Source organism: Schistocerca gregaria, chromosome 1, assembly GCF_023897955.1.
Source record: "Schistocerca gregaria isolate iqSchGreg1 chromosome 1, iqSchGreg1.2, whole genome shotgun sequence".
Classification (NCBI taxonomy): domain Eukaryota; kingdom Metazoa; phylum Arthropoda; class Insecta; order Orthoptera; family Acrididae; genus Schistocerca; species Schistocerca gregaria.
Window position 1 is genome coordinate 656642965 of NC_064920.1, and position 27898 is coordinate 656670862.

General features: G+C 43.2%; 1 protein-coding gene across 1 annotated transcript; it reads right to left on the reverse strand.

Annotated features, from left to right (window-relative positions):
- Positions 1-85: 85 nt before the first annotated feature.
- On the reverse strand, positions 86-27898 carry LOC126361604 (electron transfer flavoprotein subunit beta). Its single transcript, XM_050007802.1, has 6 exons — positions 27604-27898; positions 27291-27449; positions 26537-26695; positions 26017-26097; positions 1794-1934; positions 86-1596 (listed from the first exon to the last, which is right to left on the reverse strand). Exons 1-6 carry the CDS (start codon positions 27652-27654, stop codon positions 1426-1428), a joined length of 762 nt encoding a protein of 253 aa, XP_049863759.1. The 5' UTR covers positions 27655-27898; the 3' UTR covers positions 86-1425.

The window sequence follows — 27898 nt, forward strand, 5'->3', positions numbered from 1 at the left end:
GTCATCGTCGTCATCATCATCCCACTAATATTTTAATGGTTCATATTTCTGTTAGTTCTATGATGATTAGTGGAAAAAATGGAAATATCACCTACAGATCTTTTATTTAACAAAAATAGTACACTCGTATAAAATTTATAAACATGATAAATCCCATTGATTCCATATACAAATATACATTTGTGTATATACTTGAGCACCACAGAACCTGAACATATAACCAACATCTTAGTTGTGAACAGTGTTGACTAGTTCAGGAACTTCAGACATTAAGAAAACAGTAAGAAATATATGTGTAAAGCTTTAATTATATAATGAAATAAACATGTTATAATATTGATGCACCTCTTACTTTTAAGAAAAGATGCTCCTGCATAGCTTCCGGAGTGTGCTGCGGTCTCTGAATTGCTTCCAGTACGAACCTCCCATTTCAGTGAAGTTTATGCAGTTATGAAACTTTGCCAGGCAGCCAGACCCTTCCTTTTGCAAGAGTGCTCAATAGGTATGATAGGTGTACTGACAGGTTGAGGCTGTTCAGGTATGCTGACAGTGACTAAGAAACCATTTCAACCAATGGTCCAATGATAATGACTAACCTTTAAATCAGCTGGCCTTCAATAAGACAAACCACAACATAAAATACAATAATGAGGAACAATTATTGATGTATAGCAGACAGAGAAAACTGATTACAAAGACTTTCAGCCATGACTTTAGAATGCATTATAAACAGCAATGTTAAACTATACTACAGAGACAAAATGTGGATTTTTTAAGCATTTCTTAATTCAAGAAATTAAGCTGTTACAGAGCAAGAAATCTTAAACAGTATCTGCCAAATGCCATGTAGGTTGACAAAATGTTCAATGAAATACCTACAAAAAATGTCAAACCAGAAACTAACATCTTTTTCAGTTACAAAAATTGGACATTGCTAGACAGGGACAGTGATAAGATGCAAACAAGGTAATTTTACACTGTGCTTATAAATACACAACGCATAGCAAAATTACATTTTTGACACCAGAACAGAGGCAGGAGAAAATATACACACAACATTTTTGTACAATGACTGAAACATTCTACAAATGCTGACTTTATGGTGCCTATACAACAAATAATACGTGAAAAACTAAAGAAAAAGAACTTTTGACAGACCACATCAACTACAGGACTAAACCAACTTCTGTATTTGATGAACTTGCTATTAATTCTTACTGATTTTATATGTTCCAGCTTTTTTTTAAGGACAGAATGTCCTCAAATTGAGCTTTACTGAACATGTTTTTCTATATTTTAATTGTAAAAGCATTTTCAACATAAATGTAAACACACAGAATGACATTCTGCAGAATGCAGTAATTGCTACAGTACTGCCACATTTTCACTGCAGGTTCATTTACATAATAATAATAATGAAACAGCCTAGACATGTCCTCCCTCCTTAAGTTTTGTGACCAATTCATCAACATCAGCTAGGATGGAGCCTGCCTGTCTAACTGGTGGGTCTTCCACACTCACAACCTCAATTCGTGCTGCAGTATCAACACCAAGATCCTTTGGTGATAATTTCTTAATAGGTTTCTTTTTTGCTTTCTGAAAACAAACATTTGTTTACAACAACAAAACTAAAAGATTAATAATACAAACACTAAAATAAATAAACAGTACATATCAGCTCTCCCATCCTTTATAATTATTGTAATCAATATTTTCATTTGCATTTAAGTATTATGAACTTTAATTAAGTTGTAACAACTGACAAACCATGAGATACAAGAACTGTTACACACCATAATGTTTGGCAGTGTGGCGTATCTTGGTTCATTTAACCTCAAATCAGCACTGAGGACAGCTGGCATCTTTATTTTGATCATTTCAAGACCACCATCAATTTCTCTGGTCAGTTTCAATTCACCATTTGTCTTTTCAATCTGAAAAAGTGGCAACAATGCTAAATGTTTTGAAGATATATTTTCATCAAGGGACTGAAGATCATTTTTAACATCATTAAAAAGAACAGCACTGCAGAGCTTACAGCCTAAAGTGTGATTATAGCACTTAGAAAGGGTCTGACAAGTTCAGTGGATCCCACAGGTAGAATTATCAGTGGATACAACAGTTTATTTACCAATGTTTCAATTTGATATATACTGTCACAAACAAATAAGATAGCCTCACCATTACGAAATTACAATGTAAATACTTATATTATGGTGTGTAGCATTGGGTGATAATGCAGAAAATGTCTAATACTTGATCAGGCACAAAAATTTGCTGTTGACTACTCACTGCCTAAATTGAAGTATGTTACGCAGAATAATAAAATGCCAAATTACTGGCATTATCATACATAAGTAAAAGTACATACAACAAATGAACTAATCAATTATTTAATTGCAAGAAGCAGAAATGGGTGCAGAAAGACAAAGGAATGAAGTTGGTAACAATTCACCAATGAGAGCTACATCCAGGCACAGTCCCTAAGTAACGCTGCCATCATACGTCACTTCGAAGCATCTGTGTTTTTAGCTGTTTATTATAGCTGACTTGTCATAACTATTTACATTCATCCGTTTTGTTATGTTCAAACACTGCTGCTGATCAGCAACTGTTCATTCAATTAATGAAAGATCGCTCCAGTTGCTGAAGTGTACTTCATTTAAGTTCGTGACCAATTTCAATTTCAGCCAACACATCCATGCCAAATTGGAATGGGTCTGGAACTGCCATTGTTAATGCATAATGTATGAATATACTACATAAAAGGACACACAAAAAACTAAACTCATACTTGTTCAATGTAGGTACAATTGGACATAAGTGATATGCCTGATGATATTGTAGGAAAAATGGTTATGTGAAGATTATTAAAATTGTACAATTCAAAAAACAAAGTACTGTTATGCTTTAGATCTAAAAGAAATTACATTCTGACACGATCAATATCAGAGAGAGAACGAATGGGGGGGAGATAGCGAGGGGGGGGGAGGTAGCGAGGGGGGGGGAGGTAGCGAGGGGGGGGGAGGTAGCGAGGGGGGGGAGGTAGCGAGGGGGGGGAGGTAGCGAGGGGGGGGGAGGTAGCGAGGGGGGGGAGGTAGCGAGGGGGGGGAGGTAGCGAGGGGGGGGAGGTAGCGAGGGGGGGGAGGTAGCGAGGGGGGGGAGGTAGCGAGGGGGGGGAGGTAGCGAGGGGGGGGGGAGGTAGCGAGGGGGGGGGAGGTAGCGAGGGGGGGGGAGGTAGCGAGGGGGGGGGGGAGGTAGCGAGGGGGGGGGAGGTAGCGAGGGGGGGGGAGGTAGCGAGGGGGGGGAGGTAGCGAGGGGGGGGAGGTAGCGAGGGGGGGGGAGGTAGCGAGGGGGGGGGAGATAGCGAGGGGGGGGGAGATAGCGAGGGGGGGGAGATAGCGAGGGGGGGGAGATAGCGAGGGGGGGGGAGATAGCGAGGGGGGGGGAGATAGCGAGGGGGGGGAGATAGCGAGGGGGGGGAGATAGCGAGGGGGGGGAGATAGCGAGGGGGGGGGAGATAGCGAGGGGGGGGAGATAGCGAGGGGGGGGAGATAGCGAGGGGGGGGAGATAGCGAGGGGGGGGAGATAGCGAGGGGGGGGAGATAGCGAGGGGGGGGAGATAGCGAGGGGGGGGAGATAGCGAGGGGGGGGAGATAGCGAGGGGGGGGAGATAGCGAGGGGGGGGAGATAGCGAGGGGGGGGAGATAGCGAGGGGGGGGAGATAGCGAGGGGGGGGAGATAGCGAGGGGGGGGAGATAGCGAGGGGGGGGAGATAGCGAGGGGGGGGAGATAGCGAGGGGGGGGAGATAGCGAGGGGGGGGAGATAGCGAGGGGGGGGAGATAGCGAGGGGGGGGAGATAGCGAGGGGGGGGGAGATAGCGAGGGGGGGGGAGATAGCGAGGGGGGGGGAGATAGCGAGGGGGGGGGAGATAGCGAGGGGGGGGGAGATAGCGAGGGGGGGGGGAGATAGCGAGGGGGGGGGGAGATAGCGAGGGGGGGGGGAGATAGCGAGGGGGGGGGGAGATAGCGAGGGGGGGGGGAGATAGCGAGGGGGGGGGGAGATAGCGAGGGGGGGGGGAGATAGCGAGGGGGGGGGGAGATAGCGAGGGGGGGGGGAGATAGCGAGGGGGGGGGAGATAGCGAGGGGGGGGGGAGATAGCGAGGGGGGGGGGAGATAGCGAGGGGGGGGGAGATAGCGAGGGGGGGGGAGATAGCGAGGGGGGGGGAGATAGCGAGGGGGGGGAGATAGCGAGGGGGGGGGAGATAGCGAGGGGGGGGGAGATAGCGAGGGGGGGGGAGATAGCGAGGGGGGGGAGATAGCGAGGGGGGGGAGATAGCGAGGGGGGGAGATAGCGAGGGGGGGAGATAGCGAGGGGGGGAGATAGCGAGGGGGGGAGATAGCGAGGGGGGGAGATAGCGAGGGGGGGAGATAGCGAGGGGGGGAGATAGCGAGGGGGGGAGATAGCGAGGGGGGGAGATAGCGAGGGGGGGAGATAGCGAGGGGGGGAGATAGCGAGGGGGGGAGATAGCGAGGGGGGGAGATAGCGAGGGGGGGAGATAGCGAGGGGGGGAGATAGCGAGGGGGGGAGATAGCGAGGGGGGGAGATAGCGAGGGGGGGAGATAGCGAGGGGGGGAGATAGCGAGGGGGGGAGATAGCGAGGGGGGGAGATAGCGAGGGGGGGAGATAGCGAGGGGGGGAGATAGCGAGGGGGGGAGATAGCGAGGGGGGGAGATAGCGAGGGGGGGAGATAGCGAGGGGGGGAGATAGCGAGGGGGGGAGATAGCGAGGGGGGGAGATAGCGAGGGGGGGAGATAGCGAGGGGGGGAGATAGCGAGGGGGGGAGATAGCGAGGGGGGGAGATAGCGAGGGGGGGAGATAGCGAGGGGGGGAGATAGCGAGGGGGGGAGATAGCGAGGGGGGGAGATAGCGAGGGGGGGAGATAGCGAGGGGGGGAGATAGCGAGGGGGGGAGATAGCGAGGGGGGGAGATAGCGAGGGGGGGAGATAGCGAGGGGGGGAGATAGCGAGGGGGGGAGATAGCGAGGGGGGGAGATAGCGAGGGGGGGAGATAGCGAGGGGGGGAGATAGCGAGGGGGGGAGATAGCGAGGGGGGGAGATAGCGAGGGGGGGAGATAGCGAGGGGGGGAGATAGCGAGGGGGGGAGATAGCGAGGGGGGGAGATAGCGAGGGGGGGAGATAGCGAGGGGGGGGAGATAGCGAGGGGGGGGAGATAGCGAGGGGGGGGGAGATAGCGAGGGGGGGGGAGATAGCGAGGGGGGGGGAGATAGCGAGGGGGGGGGAGATAGCGAGGGGGGGGGAGATAGCGAGGGGGGGGGGAGATAGCGAGGGGGGGGGAGATAGCGAGGGGGGGGGGAGATAGCGAGGGGGGGGGAGATAGCGAGGGGGGGGGGAGATAGCGAGGGGGGGGGAGATAGCGAGGGGGGGGGGAGATAGCGAGGGGGGGGGAGATAGCGAGGGGGGGGGAGATAGCGAGGGGGGGGGAGATAGCGAGGGGGGGGGAGATAGCGAGGGGGGGGGGAGATAGCGAGGGGGGGGGAGATAGCGAGGGGGGGGGAGATAGCGAGGGGGGGGGAGATAGCGAGGGGGGGGGAGATAGCGAGGGGGGGGGAGATAGCGAGGGGGGGGAGATAGCGAGGGGGGGGAGATAGCGAGGGGGGGGAGATAGCGAGGGGGGGAGATAGCGAGGGGGGGAGATAGCGAGGGGGGGAGATAGCGAGGGGGGGAGATAGCGAGGGGGGGAGATAGCGAGGGGGGGAGATAGCGAGGGGGGGAGATAGCGAGGGGGGGAGATAGCGAGGGGGGGAGATAGCGAGGGGGGGAGATAGCGAGGGGGGGAGATAGCGAGGGGGGGAGATAGCGAGGGGGGGAGATAGCGAGGGGGGGAGATAGCGAGGGGGGGAGATAGCGAGGGGGGGAGATAGCGAGGGGGGGAGATAGCGAGGGGGGGAGATAGCGAGGGGGGGAGATAGCGAGGGGGGGAGATAGCGAGGGGGGGAGATAGCGAGGGGGGGAGATAGCGAGGGGGGGAGATAGCGAGGGGGGGAGATAGCGAGGGGGGGAGATAGCGAGGGGGGGAGATAGCGAGGGGGGGAGATAGCGAGGGGGGGAGATAGCGAGGGGGGGAGATAGCGAGGGGGGGAGATAGCGAGGGGGGGAGATAGCGAGGGGGGGAGATAGCGAGGGGGGGAGATAGCGAGGGGGGGAGATAGCGAGGGGGGGAGATAGCGAGGGGGGGAGATAGCGAGGGGGGGAGATAGCGAGGGGGGGAGATAGCGAGGGGGGGAGATAGCGAGGGGGGGAGATAGCGAGGGGGGGAGATAGCGAGGGGGGGAGATAGCGAGGGGGGGAGATAGCGAGGGGGGGAGATAGCGAGGGGGGGAGATAGCGATTTACAAGTAGTGCACACTAAGAATTACTGGTTTCCTGGATATATGTCACCCCTTTATAGACCATTTCCTTCAAAAGTAATCTGCAGTTTCACAGCTGCATATAAACATGTCTTTGCAAGCAGTTCACAACTAGTGCCCTCTACAGTTTCTTGTTTTAACTTATGTTCACACTAGATGATGTAGCTGAACACACATCTTCTGCTGTGACTATTCTGGAATTTCATTAAATATGTAAAATGCATGTTTGACCATCAGCTGCTTTTATTTTAAACAAAATATGAACGGTGTCAGTCACAGACTATCTTTAAGGATTCTATCCAAAGATACAAAAAAATTACATTTAATATATACAAAATGTTACAAGGTTAAAACAGTTTAAGCCACAACATCACATCTGTCATTACTTAAATAATTGAATCTCATATTTAGGGCAGCTTATGAATTCAAGTATACAACACAGGACTTTTAGACGCAAACCCACTAATAAGTGTAAACAGAGCAGTACTGAAGAGAAGGAGTGTAAGTATTACCGTTGTACAAAATATTGAGTAGTTGGCCTAAGATTTTTAGAAAGTATTTTCATCATATGGTATAAAATATCTATGACAAGTTTCTTGCTAAATGCAAGAGGACTGGACTATCTTTGGTGAACATCTCAGGTGTACATTCATGTGTAAACAGAAAACGAAGTTGCTATCCCCAAACAGAGTAAAATCTGTTTTTACAATACAAGGTAGACAACACTATAACCTTGATGAACAGCGTCATAATTATTGTGTACACTCAAATGTACATTAACAAACATCCATTATATTATCAATGTAATGACAATAGTATCCATAACATAAAAACAAACTACAATACAGTGTTCAGAAATAGGTTGAATGTCACTCTGCATTCATATGAATGTAAGTTATAGTAGTGAACAATCACTGTAAAATATTGACTAAAGGTAAATGAAGTTTTGTTATAGTGCTTAGAAGCCTATTATGTCTGTAATACTAATACCATGAAGAAGGGGATGGGGATAAATAACAGTATGTGCTCAAATTTGGCTTTAAGGAATATTGGTGAAACATGTATATAATGGTGGTAGTGATGAGTAACAATCTTTAACCAAGCCACTGAGTATGTATTTTGAGAGGCAAATAGAAAAAATTCTTGACCTAATCCGCCCCATTGTAGCTGGTTACCAAGCCCTCACAGAATGTATCCCTGCCTTCGTAGATCAACACCTTCAACCCATTACATGCAGTCTCTCATACTTCATCAAAGACACCAACCACTTTCTCGAACGCCTGGAATCCTTACCCAATCTGTTACCCCCGGAAACCATCCTTGTAACCATTGATGCCACTTCCTTACACACAAATATTCCGCACGTCCAGGGCCTCGCTGCGATGGAGCACTTATTTTCACGCCGATCACCTGCCACCCTACGTAAAACCTCTTTCCTCATTACCTTAGCCAGCTTCATCCTGACCCACAACTTCTTCACTTTCGAAGGCCAGACATACCAACAATTAAAGGGAACAGCCATAGATACCAGGATGGCCCCCTCGTACGCCAACCTATTCATGGGTCGCTTAGAGGAAGCCTTCTTGGTTACCCAGGCCTGCCAACCTAAAGTTTGGTACAGATTTATTGATATCTTCATGATCTGGACTCACAGTGAAGAACAACTCCAGAATTTCCTCTCCAACCTCAACTCCTTTGGTTCCATCAGATTCACCTGGTTCTACTCCAAATCCCATGACACTTTCCTTGACTTTGACCTCCATCTGTCCAATGGCCAGCTTCACACGTCCGTCCACATCAAACCCACCAACAGGCAACAGTACCTCCATTATGACAGGTGCCACCCATTCCACATCAAACGGTCCCTTCCCTACAGCATAGGTCTTCGTGGCAAACGAATCTGCTCCAGTCAGGAATCAGTGAACCATTACACCAACAACCTGAAAACAGCTTTCGCATCCCGCAACTAACCTCGTGACCTGGTACAGAAGCAAATGACCAGAGCCACTTCCTCATCCCCTCAAACCCAGAACCTCTCACAGAAGAACCACAAAAGTGCCCCACTTGTAACAGGATACTTCCCGGGACTGGATCAGACTCTGAATGTGGCTCTCCAGCAGGGATACGACTTCTTAAAATCCTGCCCCGAAATGAGATCCATCCTTCATGAAATCCTCCCCGCTCCACCAGGAGTGTCTTTCCGCCGTCCACCTAACCTTCGTAACCCCTTCGTTCATCCCTATGAAATGCCCAAACCACCTTCCCTACCCTCTGGCTCCTACCCTCGTAACCGCCCCCGGTGTAAAACCTGTCCTATGCACCCTCCCACCACCACCTACTCCAGTCCTGTGACCCGGAAGGTGTACACGATCAAAGGCAGAGCCACGTGTGAAAGCACCCATGTGATTTACCAACTGACCTGCCTACACTGTGAAGCTTTCTATGTGGGAATGACCAGCAACAAACTGTCCATTCGCATGAATGGACACAGGCAGAAAGTGTTTGTTGGTAATGAGGATCACCCTGTGGCTAAACATGCCTTGGTGCACGGCCAGCACATCTTGGCACAGTGTTACACCGTCCGGGTTATCTGGATACTTCCCACTAACACCAACCTGTCAGAACTCCGGAGATGGGAACTTGCCCTTCAGTGTATCCTCTCTTCTCGTTATCCGCCAGGCCTCAACCTCCGCTAATTTCAAGTTGCCGCCACTCATACCTCACCTGTCTTTCAACAACATCTTTGCCTCTGTACTTCTGCCTCGACTGACATCTCTGCCCAAACTCTTTGCCTTTACAAATGTCTGCTTGTGTCTGTGTATGTGAGGATCGATATGTATGTATGTGCGAGTGTATACCTGTCCTTTTTTCTCCCTGAGGTAAGTCTTTCCACTCCCAGAATTGGGATGCCTCCTTACCCTCTCCCTTAAAACCCACATCCTTTCATCTTTCCCTCTCCTTCCCTCTTTCCTGATGAAGCAACCGTTTGTTGCGAAAGCTTGAATTTTGTGTGTATGTTTATGTTTGTGTATCGACCAGCAGCGCTTTTGATTGGTACGTCACATCTTTGTTTTTAGATATCATAAATGAATGTGATGGACAACAATAGTTCGACATGAAATGGGTATCAAACTATAATACAATCCATCTGTACTGCAGTTGTGTAATAAGGAAACCCAACAGGGGCTAAAAGAAAATTGTGAGCAATAATAGTGTCATTAGCATCAATTGTTGAAAGTGTACTAGATAAAACTTGTCACATTTATGTCAGGCAATCTTTTGGCATTATAAAACTAAGCCATAAGGTTTATCATGAAGATTAGCTTGAGGGGGTGACAGGGAGGGGAGTAGTAGTAGAATTTGAGGAGACGGGTTACATAATAGAACCAGGTAAGTGAAAAACATGAGAAAAATTCTCTAAGAAAGCCTTATTTTTCAAATATTTGTTAACTGAGAACATAATTTGAATGTTTTTTTAAATGTTACAAAAGATATTAATTTCATCCAGAAGGTCCATACTTAACAGTTTTTGCTTGATGTAGTATTTTCATATTCTCATCAGCGGTACCTATTGTGTGATTATAAGCTTTAACGTGGAAACTTTGAGCTGAAGTGTTTAGAAGATTATTGTGTGTGTTTAAGAAACCTTGTCTTTAGTTTCTGCCCAGTTTGGCCTATGTAAAACTTTTCACATTGTTGGCAGTTAATTTTGTAAACACATGGCCTGTCATACACTGTTTTACATGTAAGTTGTTCTGCAGTACTGTTGCAATCCTATGAGTTTGGAAGGCCAAAGTCAATTTACTTTTCCTAAATACATCGCTTATTTTGTCCGAGCTACTACTACATACAGAAAACTTTTAAATATCTTTTTTTCAAATTCTTTTTGCTTTAGTTAGGGTAGTCTTTGGATTCACTGTATATGCTTTAGTGGCTTCTTTTTCCATAAGATTTTGTCAACTAGCTGTGCTTGGTATCCATTACCTACAGCTAGCAATTTTCAAGGATTTACTTCATTGTTAAAGTTTACAGCAGACATGATTCTTAGCAACCTGCAAATCACAATATGGAAGTATGCATGCTTACAACTTATGGGGATGTCCCACGAGTAATAGTATCAGTGGAAGTTTGCTTCCTGTATACGTAAAAAGGTTAGTTTGTTGTCTGCTTTCGAATTCTCTAGGTCCAGTAAGTAATTTTGTTATCTTTTCTTCTTTCTATAACGAATTTTAAATTAAGATGGGCATTATTAAAAAGGCTGTAGATCTCATTTACAACTTTGTCATTACCATTGACTAGTATAATGGTGTGATCTGCATATCTTTTACAGATAATAATTGTACCTGTCACCTCTGATTCACTGTTTAGGATCTTGTTCTACCTCTACATGGATACTCTGCAAATCACCTTTAAAAGCCTGGCAGAGGGTTTATCAAACCACCTTCACAATTCTCTATTATTCCAATCTCCTATAGTGCACAGAAAGAACGAACACCTATATCTTTCTATATGTGCTCTGATTTCCCTTATTTTATTGTCTTGATCGTTTCTCAACAAAATACTTTCACATTTGGAGGAGAAAGTTGGCGATTGGAATTTTGTGAGAAGATTCCCTCTCAACAGGAAATGCCTTTCTTTTAATGCTGTTCAGCCCAAATCCTGTATAATTTCTGTGACACTCACTCTCCGATATTTTGCGCTAATACAAAATGTGCTGCCCTTCTTTGAACTTTTTCTATGTACTCCATCAGTCCTATCTGGTAAGGATCCCACACCACGCAGTAGTATTCTAAAAGAGGACGGACAAGTGTAGTGTAAGCTGTCTCCTTAGTAGTTCTGCCAATGAAACATAGGGTTTATTTAGCCTTCCCCAGAACATTTTCTGTGTGTTCCTTACAATTTAAGTTGTTTGTAATTTAATTCCTAGGTATTTAGTTGAATTTATGGCCTTTAGATTTGACATTTATCATATAACCGAAGTTAAATGAACTCTTTTAGCACTCAAGTGGATGACTTCACACCTTTCATTAATTAGGATCTACTACCAATTTTCACACCATTCAGATATCTTTTCTAAATCTGTTTTGCAATTTATTTTCATCTTTTGATGACTTTATTAGTTGATAAACAACAGCATCACCTGCAAACAACCAAAGACGGCTACTCACAGTGTCTCCCAAATTGTTTATATAGATAAGCAACAGCAAAGGGCTTATAACACTACCTTGGGGAACACCAGAAATCACTTCTGTTTTACTTCATCACTTTCCATCTAATTACTACAAACTATGACCTCTCTGACAGGAAATCACAAATCCAGTAACATAACTAAGGCAATATTCCATACCACCAGTCGACATACAGGCAGGGAAATCAGGATGCGCTCAGTGTAAAGACACTTCAGCTATCAATATATCAGCAGTAAATTTTCAGAGTGTTCAGAATCAAGTTCCTGAATTTACTGCCCTCCAGAAAGCGTGTGGTGTGCAAATTATTCTCTGGACTGATACCTGGCTGAATCCTGAGATAGGAAGTTTTGAAATATTTAGTGAGGGTTGGAATGTGTATCGAAAAGACAGATTGGTTGACAATGTTGTGTCTACTGAGGTCGAAGTAGAGTGTGATTGTGAAGTTATCTGGACATGTTTAACAGGCCCAGGGGAAATAAATTTAATTGTTGGGTGTTATTACGGGCCACCTGGTTCCACTGTGACAATTCTAGAATCATTCAAAGGGAGTCTACATTCTGTATCGCAGAAGTACCCAGATCATACTATATTAGTCGGAGGAGACTTCAACATAACTAGTATAGACTGGATTGTCTATGGATTCATTACAGGTGGTACAGACAAGCCGTTGTATGAATCACTTTTGAACATCAAAATAACCACGGGTGTACTGCCGGTCTAAAGTGTCCAACGGGCACAATATTTCGGCGATCAATGACGACCTCATAAACCGTGACTGTGGCTATAATCTTAGCAAGGCTTGGGAACCAGCGATTGGGTTAATCAAGAGTAAATCGAGCAAACGCATAGTTGTGACGACCACGGCAGACAGAGCCATCACACCGACGTCATCTCAGACGCCGCCGCAATCTGTTCCACCGCGAGACCGTGGCGCGGGGTGCGGACGGCGGAGGGAGCGCGCCGCGGGCGGAGGGTATTTAAATCGGCCGCCGCGGTGACCGAACCCAGTTCCCCCTGAGCAGCCATAGCGTACGGATCTCCGTGCTGGCACGTTCACAGGAGCTCAGTCCGTCAGTCCACCTGATGATGGCGACATGTTTGATCGCCGAAATATTGTGCCCGTTGGACACTTTAGACCGGCAGTACACCTGTGGATATTTTGATTATCAAATACGCCGGGAGAAACTCAAGAATCACACTTTTGAACACATTATCCGAAAACTGTCTTGAGCAGCTAAATCTACAGCCAGCGCGTAATGGAAATATTTTAGATCTGGTAGCCACGAACAGATCAGACCTCATCGACGGTGTCAGTGTTGAGACAGGGATTAGTGATTATGATGTTGTCATTACGACTATGGTTATGAAAGTAAAAAGTCGGTCAAGAAGGCTAGGAGAGTATTCTTAATAGAAAGAGCAGATAAGCAGTTGTTAGCATCCCACTTAGTAAATGAATCGACTTCATTTACTTCCGGTATGACGGACGTGGAGGAATTATGGGCAAATTTTAAACACATTCTAAGTCACACATTGGACAAGTATGTGCCGAAAAACTGAGTTACGGACGAAAAAGACCCACCGTGGTTTAACAGTGCAATTCGGACAGTTGCACTTGTGGTACAAGAAAGATTGGAAGAATGAGGACAGGCAAAAGTTAGTAGAGATTCTTGCTGCTGTAAAAAGAGCGATGCGCAAAGCATTCAACCACTACCACTGTCATACCTTAGCAAAAGATCTTGCAAAAAACCCAAGGAAATTCTGGTCTTACGTAAAGTTGGTAAGCGGGTCGAAGGCTTCCATCCAATCACTCACTGATCGGTCTGACCTGGCAACGGAAGACAGCAAAACGAAAGTTAAAATTTTTAATTTAGCATTTGAGAAATCTTTCACGCAGGAGGATCGTACAAACATACCGCCATTTGAGTCTCGTACAGATTCCTGTATGGAGGACATAGTGATAGACATCCCTGGGATTGTGAAGCAGCTGAATGGGTTGAAAATAAATAAATCGCCAGGTCCTGATGGGATTCCAATTCAATTTTACAGAGAGTACTCTACTGCATTGGCTCCTTACTTAGCTTGCATTTATCGCAAATCTCTTGCGCAACGTAAAGTCCCTAGTGTCTGGAAAAAAGCGCAGGTGATGCCTGTATATAAGAAGGACGGATCCTCAAACTTACAGGCCAATATACTTAACATCGGTTTGTTGCAAGATTCTCGAACATATTCCAAGTTCAAATATAATGAATTTCCTTGAGACAGAAGTTGCTGCCCATGCATCAGCATGGCTTTAGAAAGCATTGCTCCTGCGAATCTCAACTTATCCTTTTTTCACATGATATCTTGCAAACCATGGATGAAGGGTATCAGATGGATGCCATATTCCTTGACTTCCAGAAAGCATTTGACTCAGTGCCCCACTGCAGACTCCTAACTAAGGTATGAGCATATGGGATTGGTTCCCAAGTATGTGAGTGGCTCAAAGACTTCTTAAGTAATAGAACCCAGTACATTCTTCTCGACGGTGAGTGTGCATCGGAGGTGAGAGTATCATCTGGAGTGCCCCAGGGAAGTGTGGTAGGTCTGCTGTTGTTTTCTATCTACATAAATGATCTTTTGGATAGGGTAGATAGCAATGTGTGGCTGATGATGCTGTGGTGTATGTGAAGGTGTCGTTGAGTGGCTGTAGGAGGGTACAAGATGATTTGGACAGGATTTGTTATTGGTGTAAAGAATGGCAGCTAACTAAATATAGACAAATGTAAATTAATGCAGATGAATAGGAAAAAGAATCCCGTAATGTTTGAATACTCCATTAGTAGTGTAGCGCTTGACACAGTCATGTCAAATATTTGGGCGTAACATTGCAGAGCGATATGAAGTGGGACAAGCATGTAATGGCAGTTGTGGGGAAGGCGGATAGTAGTCTTCGGTTCATTGGTAGAATTTTGGGAAGATGTGGCTCATCTGTAAAGGAGACCCCTTATAGAGCACTAATACAGCCTATTCTTGAGTACTGCTCGAGTGTTTGGGATCCCTATCAGGTTGGATTGAGGGAGGACATAGAAGCAGTTCAGAGGCGGGCTGCTAGATTTGTTACTGGTAGGTTTGAATCAACGAAAGGATAATGTTCTACGAGTCGGGCGTTGAATGTCAGAAGCTTGAACGTGGTAGGGAAACTAGAAAATCTGAAAAGGGAAATGCAAAGGCTCAATCTAGATATAGTAAGGGTCAGTGAAGTGAAGTGGAAGGAAGACAAGGATTTCTGGTCAGATGAGTATCGGGTAATATCAACAGCAGCAGAAAATGGTGTAACAGGTGTAGGATTCGTTATGAATAGGAAGGTAGGGAAGAGGGTGTGTTACAGTGAACAGTTCAGTGACCGGGTTGTTCTAATCAGAATCGACAGCAGACCAACACCGACAACAATAGTTCAGGTATACATGCCAACGTCGCAAGCTGAAGATGAACAGATAGAGAAAGTGTATGAGGATATTGAAAGGGTAATGCAGTATGTAAAGGGGGACGAAAATCTAATAGTCATGGGCGACTGGAATGCAGTTGTAGGGGAAGGAGTAGAAGAAAAGGTTACAGGAGAATATGGGCTTGGGACAAGGAATGAAAGAGGAGAAAGACTAATTGAGTTCTGTAACAAGTTTCAGCTAGTAATAGCTAATACGCTGTTCAAGAATCACAAGAGGAGGTATACTTGGAAAAGGCCGGGAGATACGGGAAGATTTCAATTAGATTACATCATGGTCAGACAGATTCCGAAATCAGATACTGGATTGTAAGGCGTACCCTGGAGCAGATATAGACTCAGATCACACTATAGTAGTGGTGAAGAGTAGGCTGAAGTTCAAGACATTAGTCAGGAAGAATCAATACACTAAGAAGTGGGATACGGAAGTTCTAAGGAATGAAGAGATACGTTTGAAGTTCTCTAACTCTATAGATACAGCAATAAGGAATAGCGCAGTAGGCAACACAGTTGAAGAGGAATGGACATCTCTAAAAAGGGCCATCACAGAAGTTGGGAAGGGAAACATAGGTACAAAGAAGGTAGCTGCGAAGAATCCATGGGTAACAGAAGAAATATTCAGTTGATTGATGAAAGGACGAAGTACAAACATGTTCCGGGAAAAATCAGGAATACAGAAATACAATTCGCTGAGGAATGAAATAAATAGAAAGTGCAGGGAAGCTAAGACGAAATGGCTGCAGGAAAAATGTGAAGACATCGAAAAAGATATGATTGTCGGAAGGACAGACTCAGCATACAGGAAAGTCAAAACAACCTTTGGTGACATTAAAAGCAACGATGGTAACATTAAGAGTGCAACGGGAATTCCACTGTTAAATGCACGGGAGAGAGCAGAAAGGTGGAAAGAATACATTGAAAGCCTCTATGAGGGTGAAGATTTGTCTGATGTGATAGAAGAAGGAACAGGAGTCGATTTAGAAGAGATAGGGATCCAGTATTAGAATCGGAATTTAAAAGAGCTTTGGAGGACTTACAGTCAAATAAGGCAGAACGGATAGATAACATTCCATCAGCATTTCTGAAATCATTAGGGGTAGTGGCAACAAAACGACTATTCATGTTGGTATGTAGAATATATGAGTCTGGTGACATACCATCTGACTTTCGGAAAAGCATCATCCACACAATTCCGAAGATGGCAAGAGCTGACAAGTGCGAGAATTATCGCACAATCAGCTCGACAGCTCATACATCGAAGCTGCTTACGAGAATAATATACAGAAGAATGGAAAAGAAAATTGAGAATGCGCTAGGTGACGATCAGTTTGGCTTTAGGAAAAGTAAAGGCACGAGAGAGGCAATTCTGACATTACGGCTAATAATGGAAGCAAGACTAAAGAAAAATCAGGACACGTTCATAGGATTTGTCAACCTGGAAAAAGCGTTCGACAATATAAAATGGTGCAAGCTGTTCGAGATTCTGAAAAAAGTAGGGGTAAGCTACAGGGAGAGACGGGCCATATACAATATGTACAACAACAAAGAGGGAATAATAAGAGTGGACGATCAAGAACAAAGTGCTCGTATTAAGAAGGGAGTAAGACAAGGCTGTAGCCTTTTGTCCCTACTCTTCAATCTGTACATCGAGGAAGCAAAGATGGAAATAAAATAAAGGTTCAGGAGTGGAATTAAAATACAAGGTGAAAGGATATCAATGATACGATTCGCTGATGACATTGCTATCCTGAGTGAAAGTGAAGAAGAACTAAATGATCTGCGGCACAGAATGAACAGTCTAATGAGTACACAGTATGGTTTGAGAGTAAATCGGAGAAAGGAAAGGTAATGAGAAGTAGTAGAAATGAGAACAGCGAGAAACTTAACATCAGGATTGATGGTCACAAAGTCGATGAAGTTAAGGAATTCTGCTACCTAGGCAGTAAAATAACCAATGACGGACGGAGCAAGGAGGACATCAAAAGTAGACTCTCTACAGGAAAAAAGGCATTTCTGGAGAAGAGAAGTCTACTAATATCAAATACCGGCCTTAATTTGAGGAAGAAATTTCTGAGGATCTACGTCTGGAGTACAGCATTGTATGGTAGTGAAACATGGACTGAGGGAAAACCGGAACAGAAGAGAATCGAAGCATTTGAGATGTGGTGCTATAGACGAATGTTGAAAATTAGGTGGACTGATAAGGTAAGGAATGAGGAGATTCTACGCAAAATCGGAGAGGAAATGAATATGTGGAAAACACTGATAAGGAGAAGGGACAGGATGATAGGACATCTGCTAAGACATGAGGGAATGACTTCCATGGTACTAGAGGGAGCTGTAGAGGGCAAAAACTGTAGAGGAAGACAGATTGGAATATGTCAAGCAAATAATTGAGGACCTAGGTTGCAAGTGCTACTCTGAGATGAAGAGGTTAGCACAGGAAAGGAATTCGTGGCGGGCCGCATCAAACCAGTCAGTAGACTGATGACCAAAACAAAAGGTTTGATCATCACGCGAGTGTTACGGAAATGCTTCAGGAACTCGAGTGGGAGTCTCTAGAAGAAAGAAGGCGTTCTTTTCGTGAATCGCTACTGAGGACATTTAGAGAAACAGCATTTGAGGCTAACTGCAGTACAATTTTACTGCCGCCAACTTACATTTCGCGGAAAGACCACAAAGATAAGGGATTAGGGCTCGTACAGAGGCAATAGGCAGTTATTTTGCCCTCATTCTTTTTGGGAGTGGAACAGGGAGAAAATATGCTAGTTCTGGTAAGAGGTACCCTCCGCCACGCACCGTATGGTGGATTGCAGAGTATATATGTAGATGTACATGTCTTTGATTTCACTATAAGCCACTTGTGTGGTACTGTATGAAAAGCTTTCTGGAAATCCAGAAATATGAAATCAATTTGAAATCTTTTGCCAATAGCACTCAACATTTCATGGAAATAAAGAGGTAGTTGTGTTTTCTAAACCACTGCTGACTGTGTCAATGGACCATTTTCTTCGAGGTAATTCATAATGTTCGAACACAACATTTGTTCCAGAATCCTGCTGCATATTGAAGTTAATGATATGGGACTGTAATTAAGTGGATTACTCCTACTACCTTTCTTGAATATTGGTGTGACCTGTTCAATTCTACAGTCTTTGGGTATGGATATTTCGTCGAGCGAACGGTTGTATATGATTGTTAAGTATGGAGCTAATGCATCAGCATACTCTGAAAGAAACCTAATTGGTATACAGTCTGGACCAGAAGACTTGCTTTTGTTAAGCGGTTTAAATTGCTTCACTACTCCGAGGATATGTACTTCTGCGTTGCTCATGTTGGCAGCTGTTATTGATTCAGACTCTAGAATATTTACTTAGTCTTCTTTAGTGAAGGCATTTTGAAAGGCTGTATTTAGTAACTCTGCTTTGGCAGCACTGTCTTCGGCAGTATCTCCATTGCTATCACGCTGATAAGGCATTGACTGTTTCTTGCCGCTAATACTTCACATATGACCAGAATCTCTTTGGATTTTCTACTAGGTTTCGAGAGAAAGTTTCATTGTGGAAACTTAGAAGCATCTCACATTGAAGTCCGCACTAAATTTTGAGCTTCTGTAAAAGATGACTTATCTTGGGGATTCTGCGTCTCTTTAAATTTGGCATGTTTATTTTGTTGTTTCTGCAACAGTGTTCTGACCCGTTTTGTGTATCGAGGAGGATCAGCTCCGTCATTTGTTAATTTATTTGGTATAAATCTCTCAATTGCTGCCAATACTATTCTTTGAATTCAAGACACATCTGGTCTACAATTATATTATTAATTTGGAAGGAGTGGAGATTGTCTCTCACGAAGGCATGAAGTGAATTTTTATCCACTTTTTTGAATAGGAAGATTTTTCGTTTATTTTTGGAGGATTTGGGGGTTAGAATATTCAATCTCACTATCACAGCCCTGTGTCTGTTTTGATGCTTATTATTAACTCAGGGTTATTTGTTGCTAAGAGGTCAAGAGTGTTTTCACAACCATTCACTATTTGCGTGGGCTCAAACTGCTTCAAATAATTTTCAGAGAATGCGTTTAGCACAATTTCTGATGATGTTTTAGCCATACCTCCGGAATTAAACATGTATTTTCGCCAACGTATTAAGGATAACTTAAAGTCACCACCAACTATAATTGTGTTAGTCAGATACGTTTTTGAAATCAATCAAGTTTTCTTTGAACCTTTCAGCAACTGTATCATCTGAACTGGGAGGTCTGTAAAAGGATCCAATTATTATTTTATTCCAGTTGCCAACAATGACCTCTGCCTATACTAACTTAAAGGCAGTATCTAATTCAATTTTGTGAGAAGATAAACTACTACTGACAGCAACAAACACCACCACCACCAACTGTTTTTAGTGTACCCTTTCGGAACACCATTAGGTCCTCAGCAAAAAATTCGGCTGAGCTTATATCCGGCTTTGGCCAACGTTCAGTGCCTGTAATGATTTGAGCATCAGTTCTTCCTATTAGCACTTTGAGCTCTGGTACTTTCCCAACACAGCTACGACAATTTACAACTGTCATACTGATGATTCCTGTATCTACGTTCTTCCTGTGTTCGGCCCTTTGTTACTCAAGCCCTTCTTGTGTTTTCCCCAGAGACCCTCTAAACTAAAAAACCACCCAGTCCACACCAAATGGCCCCTGCCACCCATGTAGCCACCTCCTGCATATAGTGGACAGCCTGACCTATTCAGCAGAATCCAAAACCCAACCACCCTCTGACGCAAGTGGAGGAATCTGCAGCCTACACAGTCACAGAAATGCCTGAGCCTCTGATTCAGACCCTCCACTTGGCTCTGTACCAAAGGTCCGTAACTGGTCCTGTCAACTATGCTGCAAATGGTCAGCTCTGCTTTCATCTTGCAAGCATGACAGGCAGCCTTTACTACTTCTGTTAGCTGCTCTAAACCAGAGGAAAATCTCTTCTGATCCAAAGTGACACACATCATTGGTACCGACGTGAGCAACCACCTGCAGTTGGCTGCACCCCATGCTCTTCGTGGCATCTTGGAGGACCTGTTCCACATCTGGAATGAGTCCACCCTGTACAGACGCAAAGTGCACATTGGTTTCCTTTCCTTCTTGGCAGCCATGTCCCTAAAGGGCCCTGTGAAGTCCCTAATGTTCGAGTTCCCAACTATCAATAATCCAACTACCTGTTATTGTGTGGATCGTGCAGGCCGAGAGGTTTCCTCTGAAACAGGACAGGCAACAGCATCTGGCTCAGTGACAGTGTCAGCCACATACAGTGCCTGGAAGCCTTACGTGCAGCCGCCTGGGAAGTCTTTCACCGCCTACCTCCCACTCGACCACAGGTGAGGGGTCAACCTCAGTGTAAGCAGTAACTGGGCTGGCCACCAGTTAGAACTGATCGGAGAACTAACGTGCTGGATGTCCGTTGGATCCCCGCGGACGGCCCACAAAAGTGGTGCCCATCCACTGCAGTCCTAAGCTGTGTAACTGAAGCCATCTCTGCCTGAAGCTGAGAGTGAAGTGTCACCAACTCTGCTCGCATTCGCACACAACAATCGCAGTCCGTGTCCATACTAAAGACTGTGGAAAACGAAACTATGCAGACTAATGGACTATTGGTGTGTTGGTGTGTTGCAGCTCTCTGCCAAAGACCCCTATGCAAACGCAGGAACTGTGTCTAAAAAATCAGATTAATACACAGAGGTTCAAAAACCTAACTACCGAAGCACTCAGGTGAAACTAAATAATTGGCCCCTGATTGGGGACTATTAATATGTCACAAAATCTGTTCACTTTCTGACACAAACGGGAAAACCGTGGCCGTTAGATATTAAATTAACACACTAAAACTCTAGAAACTAAACTATAAATCACACAGATATTATACAATTTGCTCCTGGTTAGGAACCCTTAAAGGCCACAATATCTGCTACTTCCCTGTCACTTTTGTGTCTCGGCAGACTACTGCTGCCTGACTCCATGAAGATATCAGCTTATTTTCCAGCTAAGCAACACCCCATTGAAAACCCTTGGGCTTGTTTATAGAATCTACCAGTGAAAGTAAAATAAAGTAACTGTGTGAAAACTCAAGTTTTAACTTAAAATAAAAGCAACCAATGGTGAAACAGGAATTTTATACATTACTTGACAACTGTTTACAGTCAGCTTCCACGAATACTCATTTAAAACATGCCAGAACTTAACTCCTTTTATGCTGAAACATAACAATACCTTTAATATACCTGCACTGTACTGTACTGTCACTAAAGTAGAAGTTCTGGGTTTGACTGGATCAAACAATACTTAGAGCAAGAAATATTGGCAACACTCCAAACATCAAGAATAACAGGTCTACAATCCATGTTAGTAGTAGCCAATATCAATTTATCAGTGTTATTGGGCACGGAATGAATGAGCCAGTGTGGTTCTGGACTTACCCTGGGGAATGATGTGACTCCAAATATATTAGTAACTGGAAGGAAAAAAGATGAAATACAAGTAGAAATTATTAGCAGTGAGGAACTGAATGGAACTGTCAAGGAAGAATTAGAAAATATATGGAAAGATCAAGTTAAAACTAAGTAATATATCACTAGGATTAAAACACAATGAAAGAGGGCAATTAAAACAGGTTTCAATGAAAAATGCTGAAGTATTTCATGAAAAACCAAGGGTAATTAACAATCCTGCACCATTCTTTAAACTACCTTGTACTATTGCAGTGAGTGTTCGAAAGACAGTGCACAGGGAAACAAATCAAATGTTCAGTTGGGGTATCATTGCAATGTCAGACAGTCCTTACTGTAACCCATGAGCAGCAGTTAAAAAGCCAAATGGTGAAATTAGATTGGCACTGGACACACAACGTGGCAAAATAATTTAAATAGAAAGAGAGGACCATTCCTATGGAAAAAATATTAGCAAGACTCCATAATGTCAAATATTTGAGTATGCTTGATTTAACTGGAGGTTACTGGCAGGTATCTTCAGCGGTGAAGTTACTGGTTCTATCCTGAGATTGGAAGGACCATATACCACTTTTAAACAGATCTGCTGGAAAAGTTAACTGAGAAAATTCTCCAACACACATTTCAGTTGCTCCAAGATTAAATTTCTGGAGTTCACCCTTAATTAAACATGTATTTGGCCTGACCCAACTATGATACAGGCCACAGATGCACGTCCAACTATTTTACGGATCATGTTCCAAACAGTATAATTAATGCTGCTATGCTTCAGTCATTACTAAAATTAAAGACTCCTTGGTATTTGAGTGGAAAATGTCAAGGAGATTACAAATTTAACAGGAGCTTAATAGACCACAGGTATTAAGATAACCATAGAATACAGAATTCTGTATTATGGTAGACACTTCAGAGTATGGTTTGTGGTGTGAGGTGTTTCTACCAGTAAGGGAAAAAGCTAAACAACTGTAGTTCCAATGGTAGAATGAGTAAATGCAGGTAGAAGGTAAAGGAAAAACTGCACACAAGTTTTCACATATGAGAAGTGTGCTGCAATGAAGCACTCCCAGTCTACTTTTCACCCTGTTAGCACTTTCCACTCTAACAACAATGGCATCATGGTCACTGGATGTCATTTAGTGGAGTACTTGCCACCCTTCAATCTTAGCTGCTGCCATCTGGTTTTGTTACAGTCATCTCCATTGTGGCAATATCTGCTTGTCCCTTGAACATACTTGGCTGGCCCTTTAGATACAAAACAATTAAGTCCAGTTCCTGGATTGCATCCACATCTGTTAACACAAGGACACATGCATACCGAAGTAGACACAAAGCTTTCATTCAAGAGGATGGCTGGCACTTTATCTGCAGCTCAGGAAACCCAGGCCCACCAAACATGTACGAAGCTAAGACACACCTAGTTCTCTTAGGTACTTACCATCTGGCATGACCTAATGGCACAGGTGGTTGATCAAATGACAAAGGCACAGCGAGTGTAAGAACCCCCTCCTCTCTCTACTGCTACCCATGTTCTATATCAATAACTTACATGATAATTTTAGTTGCCATCTGACACCTTTTGCAGGTTATTCTGCTATCTATGAAAAATTCTATCCGGTAAACACTCTCAATAAAATATAAATCCAGTGCAACAGGCTGCGTATCAGCTTAATGTATTTCTATATCCTACAGTGTGATTGCATGTGTATTAGTTTCCATGTGACCAACTATACTGCAACTGTACTTCTGGATCAGAAGACTAAATGTTTGACACTTAGACACACACACACGCGCACACACACACACACACACACACACACACACACACACACACACACACACACATGGCAACACAACATATACTTGGTCCTTGGTTAGAAACGCAGCAACTTACAGTCAACTTCGTAAATTCCTAACAAACATGGTACTCAACATACTCGCTCACCAGGCCATAAAAGTAAAAACTATCACTGTATGGTGCAATGGGTAACAATATGGTGACAATGGCCAACTGAATTTCCTTGTCATATCCATAACTAATACAAATATGGAGTACACTTTAAATACTGAACCATTAACGCCCCAAACTAACAACTTCAAAGCAGACTACAAATCTGTAGCCAATATTTACCAGCACTACAATAACTCATTGACAAAGCTCCAACACAAAACCGCAGTACAAGAAAACAAGTAATATTAACACCTGGCAACACTGCACCAGTCCAATCAAACAATAACAACACTCAAAAGCAACTCAAACATTGAGATTCTACACTAGGGAGCACACCACATAATACTAAAGGATACAGCTCAAGGATAGCATGACAATGCAACAGTTATGTCACGAGCAAAAAACAGACAACCTGTACCACAAATCTCAGTTTACTTGTTCAACCTCCCTCAGTGGTTTCCTTCACAAAATAATCCACAAAACATACGAAATTCAGGCTGCTGTTGTTATTAGGCTAGTTCACTGTTACTTTGTGATCATTCTCTGAAACATTTCTAATTTCTAAGTCAGATTGATAATCCTGCTCCCATTGATACATGTATTCCAACACAAAAATGTTGGGATTCTGAAGAGTCCACTATTAGTACTGAAAATGCAGCTTCTGAAAATATGGCTTGATATTGTGTAACTAAACAGTACAGAATGAGAAAAGTTGGTCAACTGATTCCACCAGTCAGGTCACTTCCGTTGACAATGTATTGTATTTGGTGCCCCTCCCGTGTGCTGCTTCTCTTTGTTTCCAAGTTGTCTGTTAGATATTTCAGAGAATGATTTAATGCAAGCTGAGTGTGTCAGGATGTTATTGGAAGAGTATGCGCCAAAATGCTAGAGAGTTATTTCGATGTTGGGTATTGTGGTTGATTAAGTTTATCTTTGGAATTATTAGTTCTGTGTGTTTCTTATAAGAGATTTAATATTTTTTCAGTTGGCGGTCACAGATATGACAAATTTTTGAGTAGATCGCTGCTTGCTGCAATGGGCGAAGACAGGCTGTCTACAACCAAGTTACTACAGTCATTTTGATCAGTTGCAGACACTGTGTGTGTGTGTGTGTGTGTGTGTGTGTGTGTGTGTGTGTGTGTTTACAGCTGTTTGTGCATACTGATACTGCTGATGCATGTTTTCATGAATTTTGGGGTTTTTCTTTTTATTATTTGGCAGCAGTGTTGGACTGTGATTGGAAGGTATCATGGACATTGGTTTACCATTATTGATGAAGGTACTTTTTGGTATTAGTTATGGAAGTTTTGATTTGTTCTGTTGCAGACTGTTTTCAACAGACAGGGCAAGTGAAGGGTAGGATAACTGGTTTGATGCTTTGAGTGTGTTTTTTGGTACTGAAGGCTTTGTTTTAGATGCCATACAGAAAGTAAAATCTGCAGTATCGGGTTCTGGAGCTGTGTATGAGTTCATGGTACAGAACACTTCACACCAGCTATATATGTCAAGTGAAATTTATGACACTGATGGTTTTTTGCGTCTGCATTTTTTTGTTGTACTGAGTGTTGAAAATCTTGTGTGCTTGATTTTTTTGGACAAGTATTTGTTCTGAAATGATATTATTCTGACTGTCTTGTATTTAGTTTGGTCAAACACAAAATGCCCTACTCCTGGCAACTGCCCTGTTAGTTTCATTCTACTGCTGGAGTTAAATATTTCACAAGTTATTTATATTCATTCACAAGTGTAGTGAGTGATATCATTGCCATATCATGCTTGAAACTGGGGTGCCTACCTCCTCATTAAAAACAATCTCCTTCTGTGAGAGAAATATCATTTATATCCAATAATAGTGTGCTGATATTCTCTGTCCATACCAACATCAGTTAATAAACAGATATACTAATGAACAACTGAATTAAGCACAAGTCCTAATACCTGGCAGTAACAACTTCCTGTGATTTCAATACAACATCCCACATTTTAAGTGAAGTATTCCAAAAGGCAGAGCTACAGAATACATAAAGTTATAGTTGAAAATGCAATTGGTACGATTTGAGAATAGTTTTGAGGTATAATACTGAACAGTTATTTGAATACTATGCCAGAATAGTGGATATGAGAATCCAACCAATTTATTTCTGATTTTCTTTCAGGCAATAGGTGAACTAGTAATCAAGAACAACCAGAGTAACATATGTAGTTTGGATTATTTCCTATATAAACATTTGCCTTAAAGATTCAAAAATACAATGAAATAGCTATAGTTTTAGTCCCACGTAGCCTTCAGCAATTTACATATAAATTACCAAATCATCAACGAATAATTAGTCTAATCATGACAATTAACCACACCAGAATCAACTAACAATTGTGTTTACAACAAATGAAAGAGGTTCTGCATGAGATATATGATGTTGCACATAAACATCAATTTGAAAAACATCCCAGGGAAGGGAAAGGTGTTACCTCTACCTTGGATATGAAGGTTCCCTGTGGCCAGTCCAAGAAGGCTGCTGTCATTTGTGCTGTCTGGTTTGAGTCATCATCAATTGCCTGTAACATTTGTGCTTTTTATCTTTCTGATAATACTGATACATTAGAAAACAAAATAAAGGTCAGTACTGGATATCAATATAGGAAAAAAAAAAGTCTGTAGTGCCAAGAAATGGAACTTTACTTAAAGATGTCATTCTCTGTTGACATTACCTATAACCTGTACATTTACATAGTACATTAGCAGTATTGTTTTCATGTTTACTGAGGTGATCCTGAAAGTAGACACCTAATGAGGCTAATTTTCAGTCAAAAGTAGAATCGAATTCAGTGTCGAGTCAGGACCATGTCCACATACCTATTTGCCTCACAGATAGATATAACTACAAGTTAAATATTTGATTGTCAACCAAGGTATAATTTGCAAAAAGGCTAGAAAACTCAGTTATTTCAGTACAAGAAGAAAAAGTCATTTACATATTTCCTAAATGAAACTTACCTGTTTGCCAACAATAACTAGATCAGCTTTCTCATCTTTTGCAATTTTGGCAAGAATCTGGGACACATGAATAGGTTGCAGGGTCTCATATTCAGGACCTGAGATTTCAACGTGGATACCACGGTCCACTCCCATAGCAAGAGCAGTTCTCAAGGTTTCCTGTAAAGAAAAATACTGTTTTGGCTATGATTTATTATGGGAATTAACTTCAATGTAGATACTTTTGTATTTGTAGGATTATCAGCTTCAAGATATTTTCACTATTCCTATAACAATGTACAATTTACTTTATATTGATGGAACTACAAAGAATGGAAACATACATGTACATGGGAAAAGTGTTAATCCTTTTTGCACTAACTGCAGTTCCTTTTTAATAATATATTTAAATCTTTTGCCAAAAATTCTAATAGACTTCTCTATTCCTAGGAGGAATACCTGATTGATAATAGAAGCCAAAACACTACATTCTTCGGCAGTCCACAGACAAATTTTCAAAATAGAAATGCAGTTTAAATTATCATCAGACTCTGTTGGCAGCAAGTCATTATGATCTGCTGAAGACTTCAAATCAAGGGGTTCTTTCTGAACTACATCAAGTTGTTAACATATCACGTCTACAAAATTTGAAATAAGTGGGCCTAGGTGCAAGAAAAGTTCATTAAGAAACCAGAAGAACTTAGATACTTAAACACGTTTGCACTACATTGTTCTGAGTCCTATATTCTTACAGGAAATTTACGAATTATTTTACTTGCGCTTGGGCTGGTCCACAAGAAACAGCAACTATTTCTGAGGCTAATTTTTTTTCTTTCATTCGAACCGCCTCCTCCACGGCGATTTCATCAAATGGATTCATGGAGTGTTTGACTCCATCTGTGACAACACCTGTTTTATCTGGTTTTACACGAATCTGAAAATGTAAAATAGAAAGGCTTTTAATATGTGTGTGGTGACTGATTATGTAAGTTTCTTTCTTTTCATATATTCGGAGAAGTTAAAGATTTAGAAATTTTCTCCAAACATTCCGATTCAAGAAATTGAAAACAGAAATGATAATTACACACCTTAACAGCATAATCTATAACGCGCTTCACTCCAACCAAAACTCGTGCCATTTTATTACAACAGTACCAACTACTTAAGGAGTTAAAACCTTTAACCCCAAAGCTCCTCACCACTGCTCACTGTTTCTGTACGCCTTTCACAGATGTTCCGCCTGTTTACGTTGCAGCATGTAAGGCAAAGATCGCCTGCGAGTTGTTGTTCGAGCATTGTGCATTTACCACAAGCATAGTATTTACAAATGACAACCATGTAGCATGTAGTAGTAGTAGGAGTAGTAGTGGTGGTAGTAGCTTT